The sequence below is a fragment of the Oncorhynchus gorbuscha genome, linkage group LG14 (genome assembly GCF_021184085.1).
Source record: "Oncorhynchus gorbuscha isolate QuinsamMale2020 ecotype Even-year linkage group LG14, OgorEven_v1.0, whole genome shotgun sequence".
Taxonomy (NCBI): Eukaryota; Metazoa; Chordata; class Actinopteri; order Salmoniformes; family Salmonidae; genus Oncorhynchus; species Oncorhynchus gorbuscha.
In genome coordinates, this window is record NC_060186.1 from 4013998 (window position 1) to 4037368 (window position 23371).

Consider the following 23371-nt stretch of genomic DNA (forward strand, 5'->3'; position numbering starts at 1 on the left):
CAGGGCTCTGAGCTTGGTGTCCTGACCCAGGGCTCTGAGCTTGGTGTCCTGACCCAGGGCTCTGAGCTTGGTGCAGAGCTTGGAGTAACAACAGTGTTGAACAGCATTCTCACATAGGTGTTCCATCACAACACGTTATTTGTTTATTATACAACGTTTGGGTCTAATCCTGAATGCTGATTGGTTAAAACCGCATTCCAGACGGTGTCTATTCCACAAGTTACCACCGGCTAAATCTAGGATGTTAAAATGCCTATTTACTCTGTTCCATCAGACTGCACAATCCACTGTCTCATCAGCCCAGCCAGGCAATTTATCAACTTGATCTCCACTATAAAAAGCATCCAGACATTATCTCACATTTCTTTTAGACTAACATGTAGTTTTTAACAGCGTTAGATTTGAATAAATCTCTCTGACATTTGCAAAAAAAAATAGAAAAAAACAAATTCGATCTCCACCAGTCCCATTGTAATGAACGTGTTGGGGACGAGAGACAGGCAGCGTTTCTCAGCCAGTCAAAATCAGGAATCAGTTGGCATCATTTTGATGGATATATGCAAAAAAAATGTAAATTGAAAAAAGGTCAAACAAAACGAAGTGCAGCTAGTTTGCAGACTTTCCTCGACGAACTACACCCCGGTGTCAATATATCCTCCCAACACCAGCCTCTCGGGCCTTAACACCTAAACGCCAACTGCTTGAGAGTGCTTAGTCATTATGAGTATAATGTGTGTTAGACCGAGCTGAATACATGGGTTGAAATCTGGTTTGAGTGGATTCATGGATCATGGATTGATGTGATTTAAAGTGGGGTGAGGTCCCCCTCTACTGGCCGGATATTGTAACTCCAGTGATCCAGTTCTACTCCTGAAATAGTCCTCTACTGTCTCGGCCCTGCCTGTGGTTTTGTTGGGTGTTTTGTAACTCTGATAGGCCTATTCATTAATTAGTCTCGGTCCAGCCTCGGGGTTTATCGAGGGTTTTGAAACTTTGATAGACCTATTACTTAATTAGTATGTTCAGCCTGGGGCTTTATCAGGGGGATTTGCAAATCTGATAGGCCTATTCCTTAATTCATGCTTCTGAATGTTGCAAGAATCTCCCCCACATATGTCCTATAGACCAGACGTGGTTATTACTCTGACGTAGATACGATCTAAACCCTCTATGAATGTATTGTGAATGTTTATAAACGCGTTAATCGACCCTGCCACACGAGCATGCTTTTGCGGCACAGTCGATAGCGCGCCGGACCTCGGGCTCGATGGTCGAGGGTTCGAGACCTGCTCCCTGGCTCGTCTTTCTTGAAGGAAGGGCACATTGAAAATAATAATTGGAACGAATCAATATTTTTAACGACATACTTCTGAGATAATGTCCGTGTGGTTGAACTGTTGGAACCAACACACCACTTTGAAGCCGTGTTTCCTAGTATTACAGGAAAACAGCTATGAAGTTTCCTGGTATTATGGGGCTCAATCAAAGAGTCCTCAGTCAGTGGCTGGGGCTTCTTGATATCACGTCATACTACTAATTATTTGACATGCTTTTTGATTCAGGGTGAATCCAAGTCCGCTTTAAAAAGTCACTATGACTGTTTGATTTCAGAAGGTAGTAGTGATAGAGGATTTTCGACCAGCAGACAATTTCGTTATATTTGGGTAGGTAACAAGGGCTTTTAATCATAATGCTTTATAGTGTACACACTATCGTACTTTGATGGTAAACTATTGGTGGTGAGTTTGTTTGTAAAGAGTATTATGTTTAGCTTATATTTTAACAGAAGACCACTCTACTCCCCGGAACTTGATCGTTTTATGAAATTGCAGTAACAGCCAATGCCTGCTAATGACTACTCTTATATTGACACACAGGTGAATTAATTGTTCATAAGTATATTCAACATGTAAAAGATACCTAGTAGCTTAGCTAATACCACTTTCTCGGATTCGATCCATATCTGGAGCGAACTCGATATATATATATATCATATTAATTCATTATGAATTATATATTAAATAACCTTTATTTAACTAGGCAAGTCAGTTAAGAACAAATTCTTTGGGGAACGATATCTGTACTTTCTGTAGAAGTACCACCGGTCTCTAAAAACGCGCTCTGATGAATGCAGTGTACCAGATCTTGTAACAGCGCATGATCAGCCATCTCTCATGTGATTTCCATTATCTCAGTCTTTTATAGTATTTCTACAATGGTTTAACTTTAACACTTGCCTCTAATTTAACAAATGACTGTACACTATATGGATTATTATCATAACAAATGCACTGATGTGGTCAAATGATATATAGCCTGTCAATATGTGTTGCATGAATTCACAATTGAAATACAATTAAATCGAAAAATGATTTAATTATTACTCGGAAGAATTTCACACATTTTCAACATATATTTTCCACACGCTTGACAAGCAGTTCCCTTATTCCACCACTTGGCACTGTGCCTACGCATGTTTATGGCTGTGCGTACATTTACTCAGTCACGCTCAAGCAAACGTTCATATTGATTCATCTCACAATTTGCGTGGAAATTATCCCACGCGTGGTTTATGCACAGATTTGTGCCTGCACATGGTTGATACATGAGGCCCCTGAAATGCATGATGTTTAAATGTATGTAAGTAATACATGGATATCATAATAGTGAAAAAAAATCACATTAACGCCGAATAATATATTTGATTTTGTATTTATTACTCAAACGTATTGATGGATTTGTTTTTGGTGAATAATTTATTTTTTGTGAAATATGAAGTTTTAATATGACAGATTAGCGGAAGTACGCGTGTATTTCTTTAAATCCACATCCGGTTCTCAGTCAACAATGAAAGTGAACTTGCTGGGGAAATAACAAGGGAATGTATAGTATTTCATTACGTATTAAGTTTTCTTAGGGAGTTGAGAAAATTGAGTAGGATTTCCACTTTGCCTGTCTTTGGTCCACACTCCAGTCCAGTTGGTGGCGGTAGTGCACCTTAAAGTTGGTTTCCAAACGCCATATATAAAATCCACAGAAGATGAAACAACGAGTCCTGTGTTTTGAAATCTGACTCCGCTACAGGACTGTGACAGCTGTGCATCGTTTCATCTCGCTAAGTTATCTTATAGGGAGAGACAAGTTTCATTAACGAGTTATATTGGCACTTCCCCCACAATGGAAGAAGCAGGATACAAAGCCATGGCTTCGGCTACTTCAGGTGCAACCTTTTACCCTATTTTCTTTAGTCCACTTTCCGACTTATTAGCTTGCTAGCTAGCTGCTAGTCCCACACCAGTAGACAACTAACGTTAGCTAGCTGCTAGTCCCACATCAGTAGACAACTAACGTTAGCTAGCTGCTAGTCCCACACCAGTAGACAACTAACGTTAGCTAGCTGCTAGTCCCACACCAGTAGACAACTAACGTTAGCTAGCTATCCGGTCAGTCTTAGGTTTTTAGGAGTAATGGCCTGGTCCTACCTAGCCTGGGCAGCTGTTAGTGGGTTTATGATGGAGATCCATAAAGCCCACCAGCCGCTGCTCAGACTAGCCTGGTCCGAGTTCTCCCTGGTGTATCAATGTGCCCACAGCAGTTGGCAAGACAGTACAAACAGACCTTGGACCAGGCTACTAACCGTCCCCTGTAAGACATCTGTCATGTAACTAAACCAGTGCCCAAGGTAATGTCGATGACTTCCACAGGTCCTATTCACTTCTTCCACGATGATTTTTGAGGATGAGATACAAATGAAAGAATACCTCATGACGATGACTGATATGATCGTGTTGTGTGCCACCCTGGCCATCTCCCTCTTCTTCTGGATCATTTCCATCACAGCCAGCACATATTACGGTAAGACACACCTGCCTGCGTGGACATGCTCACACACACACCTTGTCAGTCATGTCCAGTGTTTTCCCTACCGTTGTGGGTTATAAAAAGCTTGTTAACCCTTTTAAAATAATAATAAATGTTCTGCATAAATGTCATCAGATCTTCATCTAAGTCCTACTTCTAATAATAGATCAAGTTCATCTGATTTAAACTAATAAAACACAAACAATTGTCCTTTTGAATTTCTTTATTGAGAAAATTGATCCAACATTACATTTCTTTGTGGGGGGGAAAAAAGTATGTAAATCTCAAGATTTAATGAGCTCAAAGTGGATTAAAGTAGTCAAAAGTTTAGTATTTGGTCCCATATAGAAGATGTTTCAGAACACTTCTAAATTCATCTTGATAGTGCCATGATTAAGAAAAACACGAATGAATCATGAATCCGGATGAGTGAGAAGTTTAGAGGCTGCAAAACATGCTCTCACGGTTACCCATAAGAGGGGAGAATGTTTTGTTGCAGAAATCGACAATGCTAAAGAGTGCAAACTCTCAACACTATATAAGCAAGATGGGCCCCCCTTCCTAGCTCTGTTGGGCCCCCTTCCTAGCTCTGTTGGGCCCCCTTCCTAGCTCTGCTGCCCCCCTCCCCCGCCTAGTTCTGTTGCCCCCCTGCCTAAAAAAGAGAGGCTTCTATTCACCTCATTCCAGAATATAGACAAGGAGAGATGGTTTCAGTAGTAGTTTGTTAAAGAGGATGAAGCACGACTTGATGAAACACTGATTATTATCTAGAGCTATAACCTAATTCAATGTGTCATTCCAGGCACTCTCCAGCCGGTGTCTCCGTGGCGATGGTTGTTCTCCATCCTGGTTCCTCTGACTCTCACCACACGGGCCCTGAAGAAGAGGAGTCTGGACCACGGCGGAGCCCTGGGAGGTAAACAAACAATGGAACATAAATCAACTAATCAAAATAAAAACCTTCCTGCTCAGGAGGTATTCTATGACTTTCAGCGGAAGAACTTCCTGTGTCTTCACCTTGTAGTTCTGTGTGTTTAATCAATCAAAACGTGTTATGACAGCCTCACCTACATGTTAATTCCCACGGATGTGTTGTGCAACCAGAAGCACGCCCGGCACTTACTTAGGTCTACTTCATGTAGGAATTCAGCAGGGAGAATATGTATCGAATGAAAAATATCACTTTTATATACAGATGTTTAAGTTAACCAGGCAAGTCAGTTAAGGAAAAACATCTTATTTACAATGACTAGGAACAGTGGGTTTACTGCCTTGTTCAGGGGAACAGTGGGTTTACTGCCTTGTTCAGGGGAACAGTGGGTTTACTGCCTTGTTCAAGGGAACAGTGGGTTTACTGCCTTGTTCGGGGGAACAGTGGGTTTACTGCCTTGTTCGGGGAACAGTGGGTTTACTGCCTTGTTCGGGGAACAGTGGGTTTACTGCCTTGTTCGGGAACAGTGGGTTTACTGCCTTGTTCGGGGGAACAGTGGGTTTACTGCCTTGTTCGGGGGAACAGTGGGTTTACTGCCTTGTTCGGGGGAACAGTGGGTTTACTGCCTTGTTCGGGGGAACAGTGGGTTTACTGCCTTGTTCGGGGGAACAGTGGGTTTACCTTGTCAGCTTGGGGATTCGATCCAGCAACCTTTCGGTTACTGGCCCAACGCTCTAACCATTAGGCTCCCTGCCGCCCCAATATGACAAATATGGGAAAAAAATAGTTGTTGTGTGTTGATGCAATGTCTTCCACTATATTCTCAATCCCTCGTGGGACCAACTGCTTATCTATTGGTCCTGTGGCGACTCGCCTACTCAGGAATGGAAGGTGCTCAACCAACAAGTCTGAACAGTTTACAACGGCTGCCTGGGGGAATTACTTCCAGACTGAAGTACAGTCCTTCAGTTTCACCAGGTCTGCACACGGAATAAGAGCTTCCCTTCCCTTAAACAGACTCACTTGGCGTGGAGGACTCTAGATGACTGCTTTTCCTTCTTAAGGATTCGGACAGGATCAGGCTTTGACTGTAAAAAGGGGACAGGTTTTGCCAGCTTCATATTATGGAAGAGGATCTTCTGAACGATAACTGCACAGCAGATAATCTGCCCTTGTATACATTCTACGCCTCTGTGATGATTGTGGAGTTCACCCTGGCTCTGCCTCTTAACCTCTCAGTGCTTTACCTCTTCATCTTCAAGCTGGAGTTCTGGAAGCTGAACTCCAACAACCTTTTCCTGTTCAATCTGGTGTTGGCTGACCTCCTTCTGCTGGGCTGTTTGCCAGTGAACGCCTACAACTTTCTACGCGGAGAGCGACAGAGTGTGGACGGAAAGATCTGCAAAGCCATGCTCTTTATGCTGTTTCTGAACCGAGGCGCCAGTATCGGCTTCCTGGCTGTGATTTCACTCGATCGCTACTTCAACGTGGTTCATCCTGGGAACAAGGACTTTGTCCTCAAAAAGTCCCCTCATATATCTGTGGTCATCTGGCTACTACTGCTCCCTTTGACGGTCCCCACCATGCTGAAGACCGGCTGCTGTAGCAGTCATGGGGACATCACTGACACTCTGAGAGAGGTTGTGTTCTTCACCCAGATTCTCATCCCTTTCTTTGTGTTGGTGTACTGCACGGTCCGCATTGTCAACAGACTCAAAAAGAAGACGGTAGGTGACAGGACCAAGCTGCGTCGAGCAGTGTTTCTGGTCACCTCTGTCATGCTGCTCTTTTCTCTCTGTTTCCTGCCTTGTACCATCGCTAGAATTGTTCTGTTGACTGTCCGAGCCATGGATTTAGACAATGCTGAGAATATAGCTGTTCAGGTCTATGATGGTTTCATAGTGTTTTCCCACATGGACTGTCTAGTGGACCCAATTGTGTACTGTTTAAGCAGCACTAAGTTCAAACGCCTCTACCTGTCAACGTATTGCCCCTGTCTACAGAGAAACAACGCAGAAACGGTTGAAAGGACAAACCCCACACGAACCAACTTAAATCTAAACGCAACAGCAACACACTGTAGCTAGTAGTCTAAAAACGCAACAGCAACACACTGTAGCTAGTAGGTAATGATACTTCTGGGTGTGGGTGTGGTCGTGGTTGTGGGTGTGGTCGTGGGCGTGGCCACAGTTTTTAAAGGGTTTCTTGCAGTTATACACTTTCATGGGGCTGAGAATTTTTTTTGTATTTAAAAAAAAAGAGAATTTTCTGCAATTCTACACATTTGACCATATGGCTTATGTCATATAACTAAAACTTTGTTAAAACAAGTCTATTGGGGCCCCATGCCAGGACATTTTTAAAAAACATTTTAGTTTCTCTCTCACTGTCTAGTTTTTTTATTTTGGTGATTGTTAGTTCTCAAAAATGATCTTATTTCAAAAGATATCACTCAGTTTATCTTTTCTACATACTTTCTATCTGGTTTTAGTAATTTTAAGTTCACACTGAAAACGTTTTCACCATGTTCATCTGTTTTGATGTGGCGGCCCGCCGCTGCTAAATGAATATAGGGGAAGCACTGGCATGTTCAGCTTTTGTTTGCCAAATCAGACTGTGATTCAATACTGGTTTCTGTTATGATCAGTCATCGGTTTCGTTCACCTGTGATATCATCATGTTACACATATCATCATGATGCTGGTACTAATTGTCTGTGTCAAATAAATATTCTCCTCAAATGATGCTCCCATAAAAATGATTGTTACTACTACAACTACTACTACCAAGACAACAACAGCTGATAGGAGCGACTCCTCCTCCCTTGGAGAGGTAAGACCACATTGTATACTACTACTATTACTACTACTAGTACTACAACAGCTGATAGGGGCTACCCCCTCCTCCCTTGGTGAGGTAAGACCACATTATATACTACTACTACTACTACTACAACAGCTGATAGGGGCTACCCCCTCCTCCCTTGGAGAGGTAAGACCACATTATATACCACTACTACTAGTACTACAACAGCTGATAGGAGCTACCCCCTCCTCCCTTGGAGAAGTAAGACCACATTGCAGTTGAAGTCAGAAGTTTATATACACTTAGGAGTCATTAACTTATTTTTCAACCACTCCACACATTTCTTGTTAACAAACTATAGTTTTGGCAAGTCAGTTAGGACATCTACTTTGTACAAGTCATTTTTCCAATAATTGTTTACAGACAGATTATTTCACTTATAATTCACTTTATCACAATTCCAGTGGGTCAGAAGTTTACATACACCTAGTTGACTGTGCCTTTAAACAGCTTGGAAAATTCCAGAAAATGATGTCATGGCTTTAGAAGCTTCTGATAGGCTAATTGACGTCATTTGAGTCGATTGGAGGTGTGGATGTATTTCAAGGCCTACCTACTATTCAGTCTCTACATATCTACTGTCTAATACTATTCAGTCTCTACATATCTACTGTATAATACTATTCAGTCTCTACATATCTACTGTATAATACTATTCAGTCTCTACATATCTACTGTCTGATACTATTCAGTCTCTACATATCTACTGTATAATACTATTCAGTCTCTACATATCTACTGTATAATACTATTCAGTCTCTACATATCTACTGTCTAATACTATTCAGTCTCTACATATCTACTGTCTGATACTATTCAGTCTCTACATATCTACTGTCTGATACTATTCAGTCTCTACATATCTACTGTCTGATACTATTCAGTCTCTACATATCTACTGTCTGATACTATTCAGTCTCTACTGTCTGATACTATTCAGTCTCTACTGTCTGATACTATTCAGTCTCTACTGTCTGATACTATTCAGTCTCTACTGTCTGATACTATTCAGTCTCTACATATCTACTGTATAATACTATTCAGTATCTACATATCTACTGTCTGATACTATTCAGTATCTACACTGCATTCAGAAAGTATTCAGACCCCTTGATTTTTCCACATTTTTGTTACTTTACAGCCTTATTATAAAATTGGTTAAATAGTTTTTTTCCCTCAATCTACAAACACAATACCTCATGACATCACAATAACCCCATAATGACATCACAATAACCCATAATGACATCACAATACCACAGAACCTTTACTGAGTACTTAGTTAAAGCTTTGACAGTGATAACAGCCTAAAGTCTTCTTGGGTATGATGCTTCAAGCTTGGCACACCTGTATTTGAAGAGTTTCTCCCATTTCTTCTCTGCAAGTGTGCCTTGAATTCTAAATACATCACCAACCGTGTCACCAGCAACGCACCACCACCTCCATGCATCACGTGGGAACGACACATGCAGAGATCATCTGTTCACCTCCTCCATGCATCACGTAGGAACGACACATGCAGAGATTATCTGTTCACCTCCTCCATGCATCACGTAGGAACGACACATGCAGAGATCGTCTGTTCACCTCCTCCATGCATCACGTAGGAACGACACATGCAGAGATCATCTGTTCACCTACTCTGCGTCTCATAAAGACACGGCGGTTGGAACCAAAAATCTCAAATTTGGACTCTTCAGACCTAAGGACTGATTTCCACCGGTCTAATGTCCATTACTCGTGTTTCTTGACCCAAGAAATTCTCTTCTTCTTATTGGTGTCCTTTAGTAGTGGTTTCTTTGCAGCAATTCAACCATGAAGGCCTGATTCACACAGTTGATGTGTCTTTTACTTAAACTCTGAAACATTTATTTGGGATGTAATTTCTGAGGCTGGTAACTCTATTGAACTTATCCTCTGCAGCAGAGGTAACTCTGGGTCTTCCTTTCCTGTGGCGATCCTCATGAGCCAGTTTCATCATAGCGCTTGATGGTTTTTCGACTACGCTTGAGAAACTTTTCTTGACATTTTCCAGATTGACTGACCTTAATGATGGACTGTCATTTGATTGGCTCAAAGGCATTAACAAGAAAATGAATTCCAAACATTAACCTTTTTAACAAGGTACACCTGTTAATTGAAATGGATTCCAGGTGACTACCTCATGAAGCTGGTTGAGAGAATGCCAAGAGTGTGCAAAGCTGTCATCAAAGCAAAGTGTGGCTAATTTGAAGAATCTCAAATATAAAACATTTTGATTTAACACTTTTTTGGTTACTACATGATTCCATATGTATTATTTAATAGTCTCGACTGGTACTGCATAATACTATTTTGTACATGCTTTGTTTGTTGATGAAACAATGTCCAATGTTTCCACATTAATTAGTTATTTTGAATATGAAATGCCAACCAAATAAAGATTGCCATTTCAAAAGCAAAGACCGGTTTGATAAAGTGAATGATTTGCTGCAAGGCAGCATGGACACAAAGAAACAGCAAGCAGAAACTGAGCAGAAATGTTTTAAAACATCCTTAAAAAATATCATTCATGTTTTATCTTCCTCATTTAAAAAAAATGTGTAATAATTTGTTGGGTGAGTTTGAATTTGAGATTTGATGGATCTATATATATATTTATATTATATATATATTATATATATATATTATATTTATATATTATATTATATATATATATATAATATATATATTGATCCATCAAATCTCAAACTCACCCAACAAATTATTAGGGGAAAAAACTATTAAAGATTTTGTTAATGAGGCTCTTTGATCAGATGACCTCATACCATTTGTATGTCTCCGTGTCCAGTATGAGGAAGTTACATGTAATTTTGTGAGCCAACGCTAACTAGCATCACCCATCTACTTCAAAGCAATGTGCTATCTACATCTTAACTTCCTTTATACTGGACATGGAGACATAATGTTATCCGAGAGTTCATCGGACTCTGGGGAAGTACATAAAGGGCCTCGTTGCCAATATCCCAAGTATCAGTTTAACCTTAGGAGTCTCTGTTGGGTGTTTTAATGCTATTATTAATTCTAAGATTCATCCCACACAGTTCCAGCAGCCCCAGGCGTATGCGTGTGAGAAGAGGGGTTGCCCCTGATGTCAGTCACACGTTAGCCAGGCCATCAGCAGTCCTCGTGATCTGGATCTGAGAGGAATTAATTAGTCACCATTCTTTTAATCAGGGTCTGTGCTGAATCACATTATTCAACTGACTAAAGCAGTTTATTCATGTACTAATTGGTACATTCCACAGCAGAATAGCCCATAAATATTTTTGGTATAACAGATTGTTCTGGCAATTCTCACAAGGAAACTGTGAGGAATGTTTTTTGACATTTTGTATCCCAAACTATTTTTAAGAAAATCATGAGGAGGTGTTAATTTTACTCTTTTTTTTTTTTTTTTTTTTTTTTTTTTTTTACCTATCCATGCCTCCTGTAAGACCCTATGACCCTTGAACCGTACATGATACAGACAACATCTTGGAGTCAATATACTCCGTGTCCTCTCAAATATGGAGTACATCTAGATTCAGAAATAAATGTTATCACATTTACTTTACCCAACATAACAAAAATATGAATATTAATTCAACAATATACTCTTCAAAGTGGGTTCTCTAAGTACGTTTGAAGATATAAACCCATGTTCTACATAGACATGTGCATTGTAGGTAATTGATCAATGACATGATTGCACATTCAGCAAATCACCAGCAGAGGGAGTTTAAAGAAAACATCCATTTTCCCCCATTCACTGTGTTGGTGTTCATAACATGTATCATAACTTAAATCAGCAGAGAGCCCACTCTGGCAATGTGATGTATTTGTAGAGTATATTGTCCCAAACAATATAAAATGAACTAAATCAAAAAAAGTTAATTTTCAGATATTCATTTGAATATTTAATGTTGAATAAATAATGAATGCAATAATAAAAAATCAAGACATACTCCATATGACACACTATAAGGAGTATGTTGACAACAACACAGATCATAGGGTCTTACAGGAGGCATATATACAGTAGGTCTAAAAAGGGCATAAAATGGCCACTTTCATCATGATTTTCTCAAACATACCGAGAGAGTAGAGGTTCTGTAGTAGTGTTCTGATAAGGTAGTTAGACCTAGTTTGTAACCTGGTCCCAGATCTGTCAGAGCCGGCTCCCGTGGTCATAACAACGGCCCAAAGAGTTGGCTATGAACAAGTACAAACAGATCTGGGATCAGGTAAGAGTGTTTGAGTTGTTGTATTGTTTTTGTTCCCTGTCCCCTACAGCCCTGCTGGTCGGCTTCATCCTCACCATGGCCAACATAAGTTTCTTCTCTGCCCTGCTGGCTTTCTTCATCACTTCCTCCAAGCTGACACGCTGGAAAGGAGACGTCAAGAAGAAACTAGACTCGGACTATAAAGAAGGTAACGAGTTACAGCAGCTAGGACAGCGGCTAGGACAGCGGCTAGGACAGCGGCTAGGACAGCGGCTAGGACAGCGACTAGGCCAGCGGCTAGGACAGCGGCTAGGACAGCGGCTAGGACAGCGGCTAGGACAGCGGCTAGGACAGCGGCTAGGACAGCGGCTAGGACATCGGCTAGGACATCGGCTAGGACAGCGGCTAGGACAGCGGCTAGGACAGCAGCTAGGACAGCAGCTAGGCCATCAGCTAGGCCAGCGGCTAGGACAGCAGCTAGGACAGCGGCTAGGCCATCTGCTAGGCCATCTGCTAGGCCATCGGCTAGGCCAGCGGCTAGGCCATCGGCTAGGCCAGCGGCTAGACCATCTGCTAGGCCAGCGGCTAGACCATCTGCTAGGCCAGCGGCTAGACCATCTGCTAGGCCAGCGGCTAGACCATCTTCTAGGCCAGCGGCTAGACCATCTGCTAGGCCAGCGGCTAGGCCAGCGGCTAGGCCATCGGCTAGGCCAGCGGCTAGGCCAGCGGCTAGACCAGCGGCTAGACCATCTGCTAGGCCATCTGCTAGGCCAGCGGCTAGGACAGCGGCTAGGCCATCAGCTAGGACAGCGGCTAGGCCATCAGCTAGGCCATCGGATAGGCCATCGGATAGGCCATCAGCTAGGCCATCAGCTAGGCCAGCGGATAGGCCATCAGCTAGGCCAGCGGATAGGCCATCAGCTAGGCCAGCGGATAGGCCATCAGCTAGGACAGCGGCTAGGCCATCGGATAGGCCATCGGATAGGCCATCGGATAGGCCATCGGATAGGCCATCGGATAGGCCATCGGATAGGCCATCAGCTAGGCCATCAGCTAGGCCATCAGCTAGGCCATCTGCTAGGCCAGCGGCTAGACCATCTGCTAGGCCAGCGGCTAGGCCATCGGCTAGGCCAGCGGCTAGACCATCTGCTAGGCCAGCGGCTAGACCATCTGCTAGGCCAGCGGCTAGACCATCTGCTAGGCCAGCGGCTAGACCATCTGCTAGGCCAGCGGCTAGGCCATCGGCTAGGCCAGCGGCTAGGCCATCGGCTAGGCCAGCGGCTAGACCATCTGCTAGGCCAGCGGCTAGACCATCTGCTGGCCAGCGGCTGGGCCATCGGCTAGGCCAGCGGCTAGACCATCTGCTAGGCCAGCGGCTGGACCATCTGCTAGGCCAGCGGCTGGCCAGCGGCTAGGCCATCGGCTGACCATCGGCTAGGCCAGCGGCTAGGCCATCGGCTAGGCCAGCGGCTGGGCCATCGGCTAGGCCAGCGGCTGGGCCATCGGCTAGGCCAGCGGCTGGCCAGCGGCTGGCCATCGGCTAGGACAGCGGCTAGGCCATCGGCTAGGACAGCGGCTGGCCATCGGCTGGGACAGCGGCTAGGCCATCGGCTAGGACAGCGGCTAGGCCATCGGCTAGGACAGCGGCTAGGCCATCGGCTAGGCCATCGGCTAGGCCAGCGGCTAGGCCATCGGCTAGGACAGCGGCTAGGCCATCGGCTAGGACAGCGGCTAGGCCATCGGCTAGGCCATCGGCTAGGCCATCGGCTAGGCCATCGGCTAGGCCAGCAGCTAGGCTTAATGACTCTCGAGATAGTCAGGCCACACTCCAGTAAGCAACAGCCCGCTACTGGATTGCATAGTCTGCCTCAGTCAGTAATATCTGGTTTATTTTTTTATTTTTTTAAACACCTGCGTAAGTCATTTGTCCTTAAAGGGATAGTTCACCTGTTTTGAAGTGTATCTTATTTAACAAGGAAACCCACCCCCAGGGAAGTCAAAAGGAAGTGAAACATTTTGGAGGTGAACTATCATTTTAATGTGTGTCCCCTTTGCCCTCCAGGTGGTCAGAGGAACTGGGTGCAGGTGTTCTGTAATGGTGGTGTCCCCACAGAGCTGGCGCTGCTATATATGATCGAGGTTAATCAGTCAATGAATTATATATTTGAATACATATAACAGCTGCCTCAGCCAAGTGAGCCGGCCACACATCTGTCACTCATCTGAGGTTATTTCCTTTGTGTGGTCCTGGTTCTAGGTGGGTCCAGGGGAGATGCCGGTGGACTTTGGGAAGCAGTACTCAGCCTCCTGGATGTGTCTGTCTCTGCTGGGGGCCTTGGCCTGCTCTACGGGGGACACCTGGGCTTCAGAGGTGGGGCCCGTCCTCAGTCAGACCAAACCCCGCCTCATCACCTCCTGGAGAGAGGTTCCTACAGGTACACACACACACACACACCTCAATGCACACACACACACCTCAATGCAAAGAAACCACTACTAAAGGACACGAATCATAAGAAGAGACTTGCTTGGGCCAAGAAATGCGATCAATGGACATTAGACCGATGGAAATGTGTTCTTTGGTCTGAAGGGTCCAAATTTGAGATGTTTGGCTCCAACTTCTGTGTCTTTGTGAGACGCAGAGGAGGTGAATGGAAGATCTCTGCATCTGTGGTTCCCCCCCGTGAAGCATGGAGGAGGAGGCGATGTGATGGTGCTTTGCTGGTGACACTGTCAATGATTTATTTAGAAATCAAGGCACACTTAACCAGCATGGCAACCACAGCATTCTGCAACGATACGCCATCCCATCTGGTTTGCGCTTAGTGGGACTAGCATTTTGTTTTTCAACAGGGCAATGACCCAACACACCTCCAGGCTATGTAAGGGCTATTTGAGCAAGAGGGAGAGTGATGGAGTGCTGCATCAGATGACCTGGCCTCCACAATCATCTGACCTCAAGCCAAATGAGATGGTTTGGGATGAGTTGGACCGCAGAGTGGAAAAGCAGCCAACAAGTGCTCAGCATATGTGGGAACTCCTTCAAGACTGTTGGAAAATCATTTCTCGTGAAGCTGGTTGAGAGAATGCCAAGAGTGTGCAAAGCTATCAAGGCAAATGGTAGCTGCTTTGAAGAATATACAATATATACTACATGATTCCATATGTGTTATTGCATCATTTTGTCTTTACTATTGTTTTACAATGTAGAAAATAGTCAAAAATTAAGAACCCCTGGAATGAGTAGTTGTGTCCACACTATAGACTGGTACTGTAGGTCAGTGTATTTGCACAGGAAGAACTCTCAACCAACTGGGAATTATTTGAAAAACTTTAAACCCGTGTTCTGCGATTACTAAAACTTACTGTATGCTTCCCAGTTGAAACCGTTCGTGCATACTGTACATTTAGTGATGTTTTTGTTCATTTTGGTGTCTACCCCTTCCTCAGAGATTTCGTCAACAATAGGGATTTTTCAATTAAGTGTTTGTTGTCATTCAACGACAGACAACTAGTTTTCATACATATTTTTTTCACTTGAGAAATACTACATCAAACATTTAGATGTAAAATTGCTTCCTCTGCAAAGATGACAGATGTCTGGAGTGTCAACTTGTGACTGTTATTGATATATATATATATTGAGAGAGAGAGAGAGAGAGAGAGAGAGAGAGAGAGAGAGAGAGAGAGAGAGAGAGAGAGAGAGAGAGAGAGAGAGAGAGAGAGAGAGAGAGAGAGAGAGAGAGAGAGAGAGAGAGAGAGAGAGAGAGAGAGAGAGAGAGAGAGAGAGAGAGAGAGAGAGAGAGAGAGAGAGAGAGAGAGAGAGAGAGAGAGAGAGAGAGAGAGAGAGAGAGAGAGAGAGAGAGAGAGAGAGAGAGAGAGAGAGAGAGAGAGAGAGAGAGAGAGAGAGAGAGAGAGAGAGAGAGAGAGAGAGAGAGAGAGAGAGAGAGAGAGAGAGAGAGAGAGAGAGAGAGAGAGAGAGAGAGAGAGAGAGAGAGAGAGAGAGAGAGAGAGAGAGAGAGAGAGAGAGAGAGAGAGAGAGAGAGAGAGAGAGAGAGAGAGAGAGAGAGAGAGAGAGAGAGAGAGAGAGAGAGAGAGAGAGAGAGAGAGAGAGAGAGAGAGAGAGAGAGAGAGAGAGAGAGAGAGAGAGAGAGAGAGAGAGAGAGAGAGAGAGAGAGAGAGAGAGAGAGAGAGAGAGAGAGAGAGAGAGAGAGAGAGAGAGAGAGAGAGAGAGAGAGAGAGAGAGAGAGAGAGAGAGAGAGAGAGAGAGAGAGAGAGAAGAGAGAGAGAGAGAGAGAGAGAGAGAGAGAGAGAGAGAGAGAGAGAGAGAGAGAGAGAGGAGAGAGAGAGAAGATAGAGAGACTGTCAGGTCTGTCAATGGTCAGGGTTGTTTCACGCCCTGTGAGGCCTGTATGTGGGTGGTGTTAAATAGTGATGCAAGCCCGGCTAGCTCAGTCGGTAGAGCATGAGACTCTTAATCTCAGGGTCGTGGGTTCGAGCCCCACGTTGGGCGCTGACCTTTTGATTCGAAAGCCTTTCTTCTGATAAATGCGAGCAAATCAAATGTTATTTGTGTGATATAATACACAGTACCAGTCAAACGTTCACTCACTTACTCATTCAAGGTTTTTTTTTAAATTAATTTGCAACAATTTCTACATACCTGTCTTTGCATTGTCATTATGGGGTATTATGTGTAGATTGCTGAGGATGTTTTATTTAATCCATTTGAGAATAACGCTGTAAGGTAACACATTTGGGGGGAAACCAAGGGGTCTGAATACTAACCAACCTGGTCTGACAGTTATTACATGTTGGTGTGTTATTTACCAACCTGGTCTGACAGTTATTACATGTTGGTGTGTTATTTACCAACCTGGTCTGACAGTTATTACATGTTGGTGTGTTATTTACCAACCTGGTCTGACAGTTGTGTTATTTTGCGATGTTGTGGGCTGTGTCTCCAAGCCCGGCTAGCTCAGTCGGTAGAGCATGAGACTCTTAATCTCAGGGTCGTGGGTTCGAGCCCCACGTTGGGCGGTTGTGTTTTGCGTTGGGTGCTCTCCTCTGAGACAGACTTTCTTCGGATAAATGCGAGCAAATCAAATGTTATTTGTGTGATATGATACACAGTAACCAGTCAAACGTTCACTCACTTACTCATTCAAGGGTTTACTTTTAATAAATTTGCAACAATTTCTCCATACCTGTTTTCGCGTTGTCATTATGGGGTATTATGTGTAGATTGCTGAGGATGTTTTATTTAATCCATTTGAGAATAACGCTGTAAAGTAACACATTTGGGGGAAAACCAAGGGGTCTGAATACTAACCAACCTGGTCTGACAGTTGTGTTATTTTGCGATGTTGTGGGCTGTGTCTCCAAGCCCGGCTAGCTCAGTCGGTAGAGCATGAGACTCTTAATCTCAGGGTCGTGGGTTCGAGCCCCACGTTGGGCGCTGAGCTTTTTGATTTGGATAACATTGATCCTCAGAGGCTTGGGCCTCGTTTCCTAGACACAGATTATAGTCCTCCACTGAAAAGCACTACCTCTGAACAATATCAAATGGACATGTTTTTTAGACTAGGACTTCATGGGTGTCTGGGAAACCAGCCTTAGAGGTATAGTGGTTAATACACATGCAACATAGATGACCAGTATTGGTTGACTGTGTTGCTTCATCACCCTAGGGATAAGTACATGGGTGATGAAATAGAGGACTGCTGAAATCCAAGATTCAGGGTTGGTTCAGACCCTGAGATCTGTCAGTGAGCAGGGTTGGTGCACGCCCTGTGAGGCCTGTATGTGGGTGGTGTTAAATAGTGATGCAAGCCCGGCTAGCTCAGTCGGTAGAGCATGAGACTCTTAATCTCAGGGTCGTGGGTTCGAGCCCCACGTTGGGCGCTGACCTTTTGATTTAAAAGCCTTTCTTCGGATAAATGCGAGCAAATCAAATGTTATTTGTGTGATATGATACACAGTAACCAGTCAAACGTTCACTCACTTACTCATTCAAGGGTTTACTTTTAATAAATTTGCAACAATTTCTCCATACCTGTTTTCGCGTTATCATTATGGGGTATTATGTGTAGATTGCTGAGGATGTTTTATTTAATCCATTTGAGAATAACGCTGTAAGGTAACACATTTGGGGGAAAACCAAGGGGTCTGAATGCTTTTTGAGGGCACTTGGATATACAGTGAGGGAAAAAAGTATTTGATCCCCTGCTGATTTTGTACGTTTGTCCACTGACAAAGAAATGATCAGTCTATAATTTTAATGGTAGGTTTATTTGAACAGTGAGAGACAGAATAACAACAACAAAATCCAGAAAACACATGTCAAAAATGTTATAAATTGATTTGCATTTTAATGGGGGAAATAAGTATTTGACCCCTCTGCAAAACATGACTCGGTACTTGGTGGAAAAACCCGTGTTGGCAATCAGAGGTCAGACGTTTCTTGTAGTTGGCCACCAGGTTTGCACACATCTCAGGAGGGATTTTGTCCCACTCCTCTTTGCAGATCTTCTCCAAATCATTAAGGTTTCGAGGCTGACGTTTGGCAACTCGAACCTTCAGCTCCCTCCACAGATTTTCTATGGGATTAAGGTCTGGAGACTGGCTAGGCCACTCCAGGACCTTAATGTGCTTCTTCTTGAGCCACTCCTTTGTTGCCTTGGCCGTGTGTTTTGGGTCATTGTCATGCAGGAATACCCATCCCAGACCCATTTTCAATGCCCTGGCTGAGGGTAGGCGGTTCTCACCCAAGATTTGACGGTACATGGCCCCGTCCATCGTCCCTTTGATGTGGTGAAGTTGTCCTGTCCCCTTAGCAGAAAAAAACAGTTATTACATGTTGGTGTGTTATTTACCAACCTGGTCTGACAGTTATTACATGTTGGGCTGTGGTTATTTACCAACCTGGTCTGACAGTTATTACATGTTGGTGTGTTATTTACCAACCTGGTCTGACAGTTATTACATGTTGGTGTGTTATTTACCAACCTGGTCTGACAGTTATTACATGTTGGGCTGGTGGGTTATTTACCAACCTGGTCTGACAGTTATTACATGTTGGTGTGTGGTTATTTACCAACCTGGTCTGACAGTTATTACATGTTGGTGTGTGGTTATTTACCAACCTGGTCTGACAGTTATTACATGTTGGGCGGTTATTTACCAACCTGGTCTGACAGTTATTACATGTTGGTGTGTTATTTACCAACCTGGTCTGACAGTTATTACATGTTGGTGTGTTATTTACCAACCTGGTCTGACAGTTATTACATGTTGGGCTGTGGTTATTTACCAACCTGGTCTGACAGTTATTACATGTTGGTGTGTTATTTACCAACCTGGTCTGACAGTTATTACATGTTGGTGTGTGGTTATTTACCAACCTGGTCTGACAGTTATTACATGTTGGTGTGTTATTTACCAACCTGGTCTGACAGTTATTACATGTTGGTGTGTTATTTACCAACCTGGTCTGACAGTTATTACATGTTGGTGTGTTATTTACCAACCTGGTCTGACAGTTATTACATGTTGGTGTGTTATTTACCAACCTGGTCTGACAGTTATTACATGTTGGGCTGGTGGGTTATTTACCAACCTGGTCTGACAGTTATTACATGTTGGGCTGTGGTTATTTACCAACCTGGTCTGACAGTTATTACATGTTGGTGTGTGGTTATTTACCAACCTGGTCTGACAGTTATTACATGTTGGGCTGGGGTTATTTATCAACCTGGTCTGACAGTTATTACATGTTGGTCGGTTATTTACCAACCTGGTCTGACAGTTATTACATGTTGGTGTGTTATTTACCAACCTGGTCTGACAGTTATTACATGTTGGTGTGTTATTTACCAACCTGGTCTGACAGTTATTACATGTTGGTGTGTTATTTATCAACCTGGTCTGACAGTTATTACATGTTGGTGTGTTATTTACCAACCTGGTCTGACAGTTATTACATGTTGGTGTGTTATTTATCAACCTGGTCTGACAGTTGTGTTATTTTGGGATGTTGTGGGTTGTGTCTCCAAGCCCGGCTAGCTCAGTCGGTAGAGCATGAGACTCTTAATCTCAGGGTCGTGGGTTCGAGCCCCACGTTGGGTGCAGACCTTTTGATTTGGATAACATTGATCCTCAGAGGCTTGGGCCTCGTTTCCTGGACACAGATTATAGTCCTCCACTGAAAAGCACTACCTCTGAACAATATCAAATGGACATGTTTTTTAGACTAGGACTTCATGGGTGTCTGGAAAACCAGCCTTAGAGGTATAGTGGTTAATACACATGCAACATAGATGACCAGTATTGGTTGACTGTGTTGCTTCATCACCCTAGGGATAAGTACATGGGTGATGAAATAGAGGACTGCTGAAATCCAAGATTCAGGGTTGGTTCAGACCCTGAGATCTGTCAGTGAGCAGGGTTGGTGCACGCCCTGTGAGGCCTGTATGTGGGTGGTGTTAAATAGTGATGCAAGCCCGGCTAGCTCAGTCGGTAGAGCATGAGACTCTTAATCTCAGGGTCGTGGGTTCGAGCCCCACGTTGGGCGCTGACCTTTTGATTTAAAAGCCTTTCTTCGGATAAATGCGAGCAAATCAAATGTTATTTGTGTGATATGATACACAGTAACCAGTCAAACGTTCACTCACTTACTCATTCAAGGGTTTACTTTTAATAAATTTGCAACAATTTCTCCATACCTGTTTTCGCGTTATCATTATGGGGTATTATGTGTAGATTGCTGAGGATGTTTTATTTAATCCATTTGAGAATAACGCTGTAAGGTAACACATTTGGGGGAAAACCAAGGGGTCTGAATGCTTTTTGAGGGCACTTGGATATACAGTGAGGGAAAAAAGTATTTGATCCCCTGCTGATTTTGTACGTTTGTCCACTGACAAAGAAATGATCAGTCTATAATTTTAATGGTAGGTTTATTTGAACAGTGAGAGACAGAATAACAACAACAAAATCCAGAAAAACACATGTCAAAAATGTTATAAATTGATTTGCATTTTAATGGGGGAAATAAGTATTTGACCCCTCTGCAAAACATGACTCGGTACTTGGTGGAAAAACCCGTGTTGGCAATCAGAGGTCAGACGTTTCTTGTAGTTGGCCACCAGGTTTGCACACATCTCAGGAGGGATTTTGTCCCACTCCTCTTTGCAGATCTTCTCCAAATCATTAAGGTTTCGAGGCTGACGTTTGGCAACTCGAACCTTCAGCTCCCTCCACAGATTTTCTATGGGATTAAGGTCTGGAGACTGGCTAGGCCACTCCAGGACCTTAATGTGCTTCTTCTTGAGCCACTCCTTTGTTGCCTTGGCCGTGTGTTTTGGGTCATTGTCATGCAGGAATACCCATCCCAGACCCATTTTCAATGCCCTGGCTGAGGGTAGGCGGTTCTCACCCAAGATTTGACTGTACATGGCCCCGTCCATCGTCCCTTTGATGTGGTGAAGTTGTCCTGTCCCCTTAGCAGAAAAAAACAGTTATTACATGTTGGTGTGTTATTTATCAACCTGGTCTGACAGTTATTACATGTTGGTGTGTTATTTACCAACCTGGTCTGACAGTTATTACATGTTGGTGTGTTATTTACCAACCTGGTCTGACAGTTATTACATGTTGGGCTGGTGGGTTATTTACCAACCTGGTCTGACAGTTATTACATGTTGGGCTGTGGTTATTTACCAACCTGGTCTGACAGTTATTACATGTTGGGCTGGTGGGTTATTTACCAACCTGGTCTGACAGTTATTACATGTTGGGCTGTGGTTATTTACCAACCTGGTCTGACAGTTATTACATGTTGGGCTGTGGTTATTTACCAACCTGGTCTGACAGTTATTACATGTTGGGCTGTGGTTATTTACCAACCTGGTCTGACAGTTATTACATGTTGGGCTGTGGTTATTTACCAACCTGGTCTGACAGTTATTACATGTTGGTGTGTTATTTACCAACCTGGTCTGACAGTTATTACATGTTGGTGTGTTATTTACCAACCTGGTCTGACAGTTATTACATGTTGGGCTGTGGTTATTTACCAACCTGGTCTGACAGTTATTACATGTTGGGCTGGTGGGTTATTTACCAACCTGGTCTGACAGTTATTACATGTTGGGCTGGTGGGTTATTTACCAACCTGGTCTGACAGTTATTACATGTTGGTGTGTTATTTACCAACCTGGTCTGACAGTTATTACATGTTGGTGTGTTTTTTATCAACCTGGTCTGACAGTTGTGTTATTTTGCGATGTTGTGGGTTGTGTCTCCAAGCCCGGCTAGCTCAGTCGGTAGAGCATGAGACTCTTAATCGCAGGGTCGTGGGTTCGAGCCCCACGTTGGGCGCTGACCTTTTGATTTGGATAACATTGATCCTCAGAGGCTTGGGCCTCGTTTCCTGGACACAGATTATAGTCCTCCACTGAAAAGCACTACCTCTGAACAATATCAAATGGACATGTTTTTTAGACTAGGACTTCATGGGTGTCTGGGAAACCAGCCTTAGAGGTATAGTGGTTAATACACATGCAACATAGATGACCAGTATTGGTTGACTGTGTTGCTTCATCACCCTAGGGATAAGTACATGGGTGATGAAATAGAGGACTGCTGAAATCCAAGATTCAGGGTTGGTTCAGACCCTGAGATCTGTCAGTGAGCAGGGTTGGTGCACGCCCTGTGAGGCCTGTATGTGGGTGGTGTTAAATAGTGATGCAAGCCCGGCTAGCTCAGTCGGTAGAGCATGAGACTCTTAATCTCAGGGTCGTGGGTTCGAGCCCCACGTTGGGCGCTGAACTTTTGATTTAAAAGCCTTTCTTCGGATAAATGCGAGCAAATCAAATGTTATTTGTGTGATATGATACACAGTAACCAGTCAAACGTTCACTCACTTACTCATTCAAGGGTTTACTTTAATAAATTTGCAACAATTTCTCCATACCTGTTTTCGCGTTGTCATTATGGGGTATTATGTAGATTGCTGAGGATGTTTTATTTAATCCATTTGAGAATAACGCTGTAAGGTAACACATTTGGGGGAAAACCAAGGGGTCTGAATGCTTTTGAGGGCACTTGGATATACAGTGAGGGAAAAAAAGTATTTGATCCCCTGCTGATTTTGTACGTTTGTCCACTGACAAAGAAATGATCAGTCTATAATTTTAATGGTAGGTTTATTTGAACAGTGAGAGACAGAATAACAACAAAAAAATCCAGAAAAACACATGTCAAAAATGTTATAAATTGATTTGCATTTTAATGGGGGAAATAAGTATTTGACCCCTCTGCAAAACATGACTTAGTACTTTGTGGAAAAACCCGTGTTGGCAATCAGAGGTCAGACGTTTCTTGTAGTTGGCCATCAGGTTTGCACACATCTCAGGAGGAATTTTGTCCCACTCCTCTTTGCAGATCTTCTCCAAATCATTAAGGTTTC

General features: G+C 43.4%; 1 protein-coding gene and 7 non-coding genes across 8 annotated transcripts; all 8 read left to right on the forward strand.

The window, feature by feature from the left end:
* Positions 1 to 2869: 2869 nt before the first annotated feature.
* LOC123994462 (transmembrane protein 19-like) lies at positions 2870 to 14338 on the forward strand (the record flags this gene model as incomplete). Its single annotated transcript, XM_046297085.1, has 6 exons — positions 2870 to 3220; positions 3705 to 3855; positions 4664 to 4777; positions 11972 to 12109; positions 13964 to 14040; positions 14159 to 14338. Coding segments are annotated over exons 2-6 (639 nt in total), but the record flags the coding sequence as incomplete, so codon positions are not given.
* A 2003-nt stretch (positions 14339 to 16341) lies between these two features.
* trnak-cuu lies at positions 16342 to 16414 on the forward strand. Its single transcript has one exon. It is a non-coding gene; the product is annotated as a tRNA-Lys (tRNA).
* A 454-nt stretch (positions 16415 to 16868) lies between these two features.
* On the forward strand, positions 16869 to 16941 carry trnak-cuu. The gene has a single exon. It is a non-coding gene; the product is annotated as a tRNA-Lys (tRNA).
* Positions 16942 to 17286: 345 nt separating this feature from the next.
* trnak-cuu lies at positions 17287 to 17359 on the forward strand. The gene has a single exon. It is a non-coding gene; the product is annotated as a tRNA-Lys (tRNA).
* Positions 17360 to 17732: 373 nt separating this feature from the next.
* trnak-cuu lies at positions 17733 to 17805 on the forward strand. Its single transcript has one exon. It is a non-coding gene; the product is annotated as a tRNA-Lys (tRNA).
* A 2150-nt stretch (positions 17806 to 19955) lies between these two features.
* trnak-cuu lies at positions 19956 to 20028 on the forward strand. The gene has a single exon. It is a non-coding gene; the product is annotated as a tRNA-Lys (tRNA).
* Positions 20029 to 20400: 372 nt separating this feature from the next.
* trnak-cuu lies at positions 20401 to 20473 on the forward strand. Its single transcript has one exon. It is a non-coding gene; the product is annotated as a tRNA-Lys (tRNA).
* Positions 20474 to 22653: 2180 nt separating this feature from the next.
* trnak-cuu lies at positions 22654 to 22726 on the forward strand. Its single transcript has one exon. It is a non-coding gene; the product is annotated as a tRNA-Lys (tRNA).
* Positions 22727 to 23371: the final 645 nt, after the last annotated feature.